Source organism: Haemaphysalis longicornis, unplaced genomic scaffold (assembly GCF_048455015.1).
Source record: "Haemaphysalis longicornis isolate Haplotype H1 unplaced genomic scaffold, Haemaphysalis longicornis Haplotype H1 scaffold_12, whole genome shotgun sequence".
Lineage (NCBI taxonomy): Eukaryota > Metazoa > Arthropoda > Arachnida > Ixodida > Ixodidae > Haemaphysalis > Haemaphysalis longicornis.
The window spans coordinates 99,163,341-99,173,539 of NW_027526225.1; the positions used below are offsets into that span (position 1 = coordinate 99,163,341).

General features: G+C 51.5%; 1 protein-coding gene across 1 annotated transcript; it reads right to left on the minus strand.

Annotated features, from left to right (window-relative positions):
* Positions 1–563: 563 nt before the first annotated feature.
* Positions 564–2,247, minus strand: LOC144163071 (progestin and adipoQ receptor family member 3-like). The gene has a single exon (XM_077693870.1). It carries the CDS (start codon positions 2,187–2,189, stop codon positions 1,206–1,208), a length of 984 nt encoding a protein of 327 aa, XP_077549996.1. The 5' UTR covers positions 2,190–2,247; the 3' UTR covers positions 564–1,205.
* Between the last annotated feature and the right edge of the window lie 7,952 nt (positions 2,248–10,199).

The following is a 10,199-nucleotide window of genomic DNA, read 5'->3' on the forward strand; positions in this document are numbered from 1 at the left end:
TGCCCGCTGACGATATCATGCGGACCAACGAGGAACAGGTTTTCCCCGTCCCCCTCCAGTTCTCTTGCACGCCGGTCGTTGCCCAGGCTACCGTCGACCGCTTGAGTGCACGCGCCACGGAGAACCACGCACTCTTCTACTCACAATGCCTGCGAGAAGGGGGAAGCTAACTTCGCTTCTTTTCCGCAAGTTCATGAGCCTTTACAGGTATTCGGTGGACATCGCTTGGCACGAAGCAGGCGGACATTTTATTAAGCCGAGAAAAAGAAATCCTATATATTACTTCATAGGTGTGTGTGTGTGTGTGTGAGAGAGAGAGAGAGAGAGAGAGGGAGAGAGAGAGAGAGAGAGAGAGAGAGAGAGAGAGAGAGAGAGAGAGAGAGAGAGAGGGGGGGGGGGGGGGGGGAAGGGGAAGGGAGGGAGGGAAAGTCGGCCCTGCTCTTGTCACGCACGCCGTGAAGCCAGAGGCATTCCCTGCTCTTGCCACGCACGCCGTGCAGCCAGAGGCATTAGTCTTCCCTCCGCCGCCGGCGGGAAAAACCCGGAGATGGAAACAACTTGGGTAGGAGCAGTAAACATGTTTTATTCGAACCTAAGGGGCAATTGAAATATCCTAGGCGAAGACTGAGGTCACGTCGTCTGCGAGACGAGTATTACGCAGGTGTCCTTCGCAGCGCGCGCACAACGCGTCAAAGGCCGTCCTCGCTAGCGGCCTCCACGCCCCACACGTCGCGTAACGTTTTCCTTGTAGCGGGAAAATGATGCCGAGTGTGGGAAGTAGCGCGCGCACGGGCCGCCGCTCGCGCGCATACGGGGGCCCAGTGAACGCGGGGATCGTTTCCTGGTCGCCGTGCTCGGCGCCAGCGTCGCCGCCGAACAGGAGTACCGTGCACACAAACTGATGGATTGCTGTATATGCAACGTTCGCGTCAGTTCTGCACGCGAACTGCGTGCACGCACTACTAATAATAGTCCGCGTAGTCTTTGGTACGATTCGTAAGCTCTTCACAGCCTGCTGGAGATCGAAGCACGGCTGTCTCTGTCAGGAGCCGCGTTTGTAAAAGTACGCAAGAGCTTCGAAGCATCCGGACAGTTGTGAGCGAACTTGAGCTGCCAGTTCTCGAGCGGCGGTATCATGCAGCTGTCACGAGTCGGGGTGACAATGCTGCCCTGAGTTTGTTCTTCGCGGCTGTCCAGGTGACACCTCAAGCCTCGAGCAGGGCGCACTGCCGGCCGCGCATGAAGTCGAAGTAGATGAACCCGGTCTCGTGCCACCACACTAGCGCCAGGAAGACGACCACGTGCCAGATCTGGTGGCTCGAGCACACGTAGTCGACGCGTCCGGGCCAGAAGCACTCGGGCAGCCGGAAGCGGTACACGACGAACGCGACGCCCATCAGGCCGAAGAGCACGGCGATGCGCGGCAGCAGAAGCTGAACGATGGGCGCGCCGAAGCCGCCGTTCAGCACCACCCAGTGCGCCGTGGGCACGAGTCCGAAGAGCACGAGGCAGCTGAGCGCCAGCAGACGCGCGGGCTCGAACTCGGCGCGGTTGGCGAAGCGCGGCGCGAAGTTGAGCACCAGCGCGGCGACCACGATGGCCGCCTCGACGCCGCTGTAGGCCCAGGCCAGCTGCGGCCGGCAGCCGCCGAAGGCGAAGTGGACGCCCGAGAAGAACGTCATGCTGAGGCTGAGCGCGACGCCCAGCACGTCCCACTTGAGCAGCGAGTGGTAGCAGCGCTCCGAGTGGCAGTTGAACGTGTGGTACACCACGGACAGCAGCAGCGTCGTCATGTACGCCACGCACAGCACCACGCAGTACGCCCGGTCCAGCGCCGACGGGGACACCTCGTCCAGCCGGTAGAGCACGTCGTGCACGAACAGCGCCAGCATGACCAGCAGACCGGACAGGTGCGTCCAGATGTTCAGCGTCTCGTTGTTCCACTGGAACGCGCTGCGCGCGCACCCGTACAGCGCCAGGTTGCAGCGGTAGCCCGTGCGGATGAACTGGTTCTGCCGCAGGAACTCGGGCGCCTGCTCGTAGGTGCGCAGTCCGGCGCCCTTGCGGGCCGCATCCTCGCTGGCCTCCGCCTCCGAGAAGAAATCGAGCACTTGTTTCCACACCGACTTGACACTCTCGGCCGGAATGCCGACGCAGCGATGATCCCACTTGGAGGAAAGCTCGCACATGTTTCGGGTTTGTTTGTAAACCTCGACGGGAGAACGGCTCGTTCGAGATTGGCGCTGAGAGACTGCCTGCCGACGAGCGAGGGGACGCCGCTTTTTTCAGCAATCCGACGGGCGCGCCGCACTGCGGCGTGACGTCAGCGGTTGCGTCAATCCCGGCGCGCTGATGGCAGTGACGAAGGTGGAGCGCGTCTATCGCGTCCTCCCGTCTTCGGCTGGACTTTCCGCTCGACCGAATCCGTAGAGGCGAAGGTCTCCGGCGCGGCCTGCGGCGGGCGACTCATTGCTCATGCCGATCGCTCAGATCGCCGGCGAGATGTGAGGTTTGCGGGTCGAGCGGCTTCCGGCGGCCAACCACGGAGCCGGCGGAAGTGCCGCAGAAGCAGGTTAATGGCGCTGGTCAATGTTGGTCACGAAGCCGAGCTCCAGCTGCGCTCCAGCCAAGCAAATCGCCCGCGCGGCTGGCGCGCTCGGGTGTAAAAAGTAATGCGTGACCCGCGCCTTTCCGACTGCAAGGTACGTCACTCCGGTGAACTCCTGTTGAAAGCAGCTGTATGCTTGCGTCTGAATCTCCCACTGCTTGCCGCATACTAGAAGCTAATAAATGTACCCACCTAGCGTTTTTCTGGTGTAAAATATTGTATAACAGGCCCTACCCCTCTTCTGCTTCGTAAAGCAAAGAAGGTGCTTTTTTCTTTAATTCTGGAATCCCTTGCCAAGTCTTCGAGTATAACTTGACAAAGGTTTTGCCGTGTCCGTGTGCTTTTCCATGTCAAATTAGTCGGTGTCGAACGGGGTGAACATTGATTACAGGAAATGAAGTATTTTTTTTCGGGATTGCTCAATCCTTTTACTGGGCTAGCAATGAAATCCCGCAAAATCCCCGCGTCGCCTTCGGGGATAGTGGACAGCAGCTATGATAGAGTTGCAAGGGTGGAGGTAAACTCAATTCGAGGTAAATCTATTAAATCTATCACACAACCGGAATTGCACTGCTATAGAACATCATGCATCTATCGGAATGATCGCCCGTAAATAAGCAAATTTCTGCCGGGGCATTACGGAAGCACTCTGTTCGCTTTCACTATAGCAAGCTTTTGAAGCTAGCGAAGTAGGGAACCACAAAATGGCTACACAATCAAAAATTTCTGACACATAATGACTGCATAGTTCCTACATTGGACAGCTTCTTTTCTTCAGCGACGTGCCGAAAAGCTAACAGATACAAAAACAAAATGGGTTTACGTACTTGGGGATTCGGAAAGTTGGCGCGCTGTGACAAGCAGCATCTTTCTGAGCGATACGATACGGGGTTTCGTGAGGGGAATGAACTTTGGAGTGAGAGACAGCGTCCAGTGCCACGATTGTGCATGCACGCTGCTCACTGGAGGCAGCGGCATCTCACGCTACTCCTCAGCAAGCGATAACGTCGGCTTCGTACCACTACGGAGTTTATGCGAACGAAGACATGCGGCCGTCAGATCTTCAGATCTTGCTGCTCACAAAATAGTCACCCTTCAAATGGCTTAATTATTCTGAAGAAAAAAAAAATCCTCATAGACTCGCAACATGCCGCAACTGCTGTATAGGCCGCATCTCGTCCTCAGTGCTCAAGGTTCTATCAGAGGTTCTATCCTCAATGATACCCCCCTCCCCCCAATCCAGATTCTGTGGAACCTATTGGCGGTGAGATGTTTGAGTGGCGCCCCCTGGCTCTGACGTCGGCTTAGGGACTCGCGCCGGTGTCGACTGCTACGCTCCGCTTGTGAGGGGCAGCAGTGCCAACGCTAGAAATCGCCCGCTTTGATGGTTTAATGTATTAAAAAGCATATTTTTAGTAATTCAGTTATTGGTGCAAGCTTCTGGCACATCTGAATGATTTCAAGCTGTACACTCCACAAGTTTGCAACACACGAAAAGAGAGAGAACAAGAGCATCGGTCAGAAGATCGTGGGTAACTCGTCCTTTATAGCTTATTCACGAGGTTCCGCGCTCAGTGTTTCTCGATAAGTATTCAATATGCGAAGGCTTCTTTCAGTATTTCTGAGATGTTCTTACGAATACTAAGGGCCGTATTCTGAGTCCCTCCTCCACTCCATTTGCTTCCTTCACTCGGATGAGGAGAGGATTCCGCAATGCTAATGCATGGGCAAATCGATTTCAAGGAACCCCTCCACTGGAGGGTCAGGTAAAGGAAGGACTCAGAATACCAGGGTAAGAATCGAATGCTACGTGCCAAGCAGCGGGCCTATACACGCTCATCACACAGCAGGAAATAAAACTGCTGTCTTCAATTTCTTTCGTTGTTCTTGACTTGTATTTTTTCTTGTTTTTTTTTGTGCACAACGCATTAATTTTTCCGCACCGTCACAAGCATCTTATTAGTAGGTTTGGGGATGTTTGGGAGGCTCACAAAGATATAGTTTGTATATTTTCTTCAGGCTGCATATGGCATACGTACCCTTCTTCACAAATTGGCTTTCGTCATGGCTGAGTGCAAGAAGGTGCCTGTCGGCAGCGTGCGTTGTTTATTCACATGCAAATACAAGAAGGTTTATGCTACGCCACCGCAATCACGCCCCAGACAACGTTGTCCAGAGTACTCGAAGGCGGCTTTTGTGCTCCGAATTTCTATTGTAACTATCGTTACCATAACGAACTGGCTCTCAACCCGAACAATTATGACATAATTACGGTGTTAAAGGCTTTATACACTCGCTAACGAACGTAATAAGTAGTATACGTGCGTATTTTACAAGAATCGAAACCGATTAATAATTATAAGCAGCTCTTAATCGCTTTCCAACCCTTTCCAGGCGTAAAGAACAAATCCTGGTCTACTTGGGATGGCGTTCTATGAATTAAAGAAAATTACTCTTACTCTCTTGTCTTGTACTGAGGACCCGGCCCACCAATCAGCTCGACTTTACTATTAAATAAATTTTTCTCCTCCTCCTCCTCCTCCTCCTCCTCAATGCAGTTTTCCTATAACGCATATCTGACTACTGGGGCGATATGGCTGTGAGAAATGAAACCGAAATATCACCCAGGTCTGAACAAACAGTGCTACTGTATCTTTACCATAGACGTGATTCGTTTTTCTCAATAAACCTCCATACTGGTTAGAAGCCTGGTATAAAACGAGCGCTCACCTGCGCACATAGTACGTTATTTGGAACTCAACCTACATTTTTTGCGCGCCATATATAGTGCATGTCGGCATACTTTCATGCCATGACAACGTAAAGTGATGTGATATAATACTTTCGAGCGTTCGGAAAGGTTGCAAAAACTGTTTTACCTTAGAAATGATTACCGGTAATCGTAATTCCTTCTGCCAAATCCGACAGCCCCGAAGGCCTGGAATTTGTTTTGGTCTTCTATTTTCGCTGTTTTCGGTTACTATCAGCTGGCTGTTCACTTTGTTCGAAAGATTGCTGAATACAGAAGCTGACGCCCAGCTCCGACTCTTCACGCTCCGCACCGGACCGGCTTCGCAAGGAATGACAAACGGGGCGACGCTGGCAATGTTTCTCCCGTAGCGGTATCCAAAACTATACTTCAACTCACCCCTTGAGCTAGTGTATGCAATTTTAGGTCTTTTATTATGATAAACATTTACCCACACGCGAAATCTGGTGCGGAGAAGCATCAGTCGTGAACCGAGCGCAAAGAAACAGCACGGAGAGCGAGCCCGACTGAAGCAGACGACAAATGCGGGAATCCCTAAGCTGACGTCACGGAGGCGGGCTTCGCAGCGCCGCCCGTGGTCGCGCTCACCGCCAATAGACCATTCTTCCCTGGAGGGAAACGAGCGGCACACGCCGCTGCCCGCACATTTTTTACACTCCGTACGTATTCGTGGACGGAAGATGGCCTTTCCGCACCCTCCATCTATCTCCCGGTCCCTTCCCAATACACTGAAATCTGATATCATTATCTCCAATTCCGGCTTCTAAACCCACTTCCTTACCCATCCGTCAGTACGCGTACAGGCGGCTCGCATTTGGCGTCGGCTGCAAACACATACTACAACGCCTCGACACTACACTACAACTACCCCTCTTGCTCCGTCCCGAGCACTACCTATAGCAATGCCCCTACTCGCCAAAGCCCCTCCCCTTCCCCTGAGCAGTGGGAGTGCGAGATGGCCAGAGAGATATTCAATTTTATTCAGCCCTTAGTAATTAAGGTTAGTGCCCGCAGGCACCAGACGGGGTGGAACCTTCTTCTCAGGTCCCGTATGTCGCCAGGTCACGGTGCGAGGACCAGGAACGCCTCGTCACTCGTGCCCGGACTGCCGCGCCGGCTCGCGGCTTTCTCGACTAAGAGAGCCACCAACTTTTGTGCTCAATAGATTAACGTTTTTCACCCACCCCTTTTCCTCTCTTCGTCAAAGCTAGCCGCTGTATCCGCGTTTCCCGCAGCATCATTGCAAGCCAAGAACATCATCACTCTTATGATCACCCATGACCTTCAGAGCGAAGAGTAACGGTAAAAGGAAAAAGCACACGCGCTTTACAGTAAACGACCTAATGCTTTCCGGAGGGCGAAAAAACGGTTCTGTGAAGTTTCCTTCTTTTCGTCAGGGGGAAAAGCAACGAAAGAAGCACGGAAACAGGCTTCAAACAGCGAGGGTCCATCGGTCTGGAGCGCGCGTAATGGAACAACGTCGCCGATACAAACCTCTATAGCTACCACCCCAAAGCGGTTACCCAAAAGACTGTCTCAAGGAGCCCAAGTTTTCGTCAACAAAGCCTGATCTGGCTACGCCCCGACAGATGACATAACCGCGTTGACGCAGTGGCGCCGTAAAGCCCCTCCATACTGCTCTCGTCCGCCGCCTCAAAAAGCGGCCCTGCCCGTGATGGAGGGGCTTTATGGTGACGGAGACGAAGCGACCCCGACAGCCCGCCGTCACCACCGACGGACGTCTTGTTTGGGAGTGCGAGGGTCTCAAGCCGATACACTGGATACGGCCACGAACTGACGCCGAAGGGACATTGAGCTCACTATGTAGTTTCGCCTGCGAGGCATACATATATTGGCCCACACTAACCCCTCCCAACCCTCCATTTTTCAATCCCGCGCCATGCCATTTAATAGGTATTTTACTACTATGTCCTCGACGCAGCTACGCACCCTCAATCGGTTAGTGGGTCGAAGCCGGTTTGCGAATCTCACGGGGGCCTTAGACTTGGCTTTGTGCTTGTATGCAGCCGCAGCTGATGCAGTAACGGGCACACCGAATGAAAGCGACAGCCAGCCGGTGCTTACTATTTACGAAAGCGGGTCTAATTGCAAACCAACCAATAAGCAAGCACATCTTGAAAACAGGCGCAGAAAATGTCAGTTTTGCGTCCGACGGCCCGCTTGCTTGTGCTGCGTCAGACCGGATCGTCTGCTTTCCTTTCCACCAATCAGGGCTCGCTCGAAATTGACACTTTGAAAAGGACCTGAAACAAACAAAACTGAGAATTCCTCATTTCCGCCCCAGGATGCGTTGTATGCCGGAATATGTTTACGTTGTAGAAAGATCTGGCGCAGTTCACAGACAGATGGCGGCACTGGGACTGTTGTTAATTATATGCATGGCTCATAGAGTTTCATACTAATGAAACTAGAGGGGACACTGGCGCTGCAATCGTTCAACCCCCATGGAGCTGATTGTGTGACGTAGACTCGTGATTTTCGAACTTGGCTTAACTTGAGGCTTGACGTTTGTTATATGTACTAGGCTTCGTACTTTTCCGCTCCGTCAGTTTCGGTTTCGGCGTCGAAAGCGTCGGTGGGTCATTCCGGGGCAGAATTGCTGTTGGCGTTCGATTCCAGCGGCTGCAGTGCGCAAATACTGCACGGCTGGAATTAATGGATACGGGAAGCACTCCGCGCCGGGTAGTGCGTTCCATCCTAGCCACGTTCATGACTACGCTTGCGATTATAACACGAGCACGGTAGCGCCGAAGACAAATAAAAATCTTTTATCAGCAGTAAGTATGTGTGCACAGCCGGTGATTTTTTTTTAATGTTGTGGGAGCGTCCACCAGCGGGTGGGTCGGCACCTTATCGTGGGAGAAAGCGGGGAAACAAGTGAGGGTAGGCCGCTTGCATAGGGCGATTCCGCCAGTGCAACCGTTGTCTGCTAGGCTGTTCCCGCAAGCACAACACAGCCGACACAGTCCATTTCCGTTGCTAATCAGCTGCGTGTATTCACCGGCGTAACCAAGGCTCACGCGCAATCGCTGTGACCGCCCGTAACCATGGACGCATATGGGGTGTTTGAAGCTGAAGGTAAAAACAATGTAATGAATACTCTGTATAGGCAGTGCAGTATCAGACAGGGGAAGAAAATGTACCTCTGCAACGGTAGAATGGCTTTACATATTGCAACAGAACGTGGCCAAATGATTGTCTGGGGCCTACCAGTACTTTTGGGCCATAAACTATGGCTTACATAGCTATGTACTGGTGAAGCCATACGCCTGTAAGATGAGGCGATCACCGGCATGCATGCTTTCTATTCAATGAAGTCGCTGTGAGTCTACATTGGTCACAGTGTTCCCCATCCAGTGGCAGGTGTTGCTGTAGCAACTGTTTGCGTTAGTGGAACCCTGGCTCAGCGCCTGGAGACAGGCATATTGAGCACACAGAAAAAGTTAGCGACTGGCGATTGCTGTGTGAATTTATTGTGCCAACAGCCAAGTGCAGAATTCAGTTTCACTCATTTATAAAAAAGCCCTCACCACAGTCATACTCTGTAACACTAATAAAAAAGGCACAGCATTGCTTAATACATCAAAAGCAAGAGTGCAAGCTTACCTTGAGGAAGTTGTTTTGAACTTTTGAAGGCTGGTAAACAGCAAACATGCAAGCTATGCAGTGAAAATGAGTGAAGACATAAGCATGTCGCATCAATGTATTTATTGTCCCATCCAAGAGCGAGCATTGCTTAATACAACAAAAGCAAGAGTGCAAGCTTATCATGAGGAAGTTGTTTTAAAATTTTGAAGGCTGGTGAACAGCAAACATGCAAACTATACAGTGAAAAGGAGTGAAGGCATAAGCATGTCGCATCAATGTATTTATTGTCCCATCCAAGAGCGAGCATTGCTTAATACAACAAAAGCAAGAGTGCAAGCTTATCATGAGGAAGTTGTTTTAAAATTTTGAAGGCTGGTGAACAGCAAACATGCAAACTATACAGTGAAAAGGAGTGAAGGCATAAGCATGTCGCATCAATGTATTTATTGTCCCATCCAAGAGCCACTGTGAACATATTGGTACCAGGATTTAGTTTGTAGCTACCAACCAGCATTGCCATTTTCGCAACCAGCATACCGATGTACGCAGGCTGCTTTATGCAGGAATCAACAAAATGGTTACTGTAAGTGGCAAACAAATGCGACGTTAGGTTACGGTAAGAAGATTGCATGAAAGGAACCCTAGAAAAGCTTATAGCTGTAGAGCAGAAGTGTTTCGATCAGCATCTGCCAGCACAGTAGAAGCAGGGCAACAATATCTGATCAACGAACAAAACAGCGTACACTCGGCATGACAATATACAGCCACAGTGAACAGCAGTGGGTGGATACAATCTGCAACTTGATAACAGCCAGAAGTAGGTGAGGCAGCCTTCTACCCCACTGATCAGAACCTTTTGAGCCGTACTGACAGTGCAAGATGGGAAAGGGCAGCTTAACATTTTTCAATCCATTGTTTAGGCAGACATCACAGGTGCATAAACAAAACACTGCAGCCACAACGTATAATGTAAGTTTTAACTGACATTCACGTGGTGAAAGCTGATCCCCTACGTCACACCTTCATGAATATGTTGCTGGAGGAGGTGGCGGCGCCACAAAAAGTTTGTGAAAGGTGCACAATAGAACCTGGCTTCAATGGAGATTTACATGGGCAGAGGGGACGTGCCAGCTCCCTCACAGTAATTGGCACCACGCACATTCCTCCTCAGCAGGGTCCCTCAAGTGAATACCACTTTGGAACACAGTGGGC

Excerpts from the sequence above, each read along its gene's own strand:
- LOC144163071 (XM_077693870.1), bottom strand. The coding sequence starts at position 2,189 with ATGTGCGAGCTTTCCTCCAAGTGGGATCATCGCTGCGTCGGCATTCCG.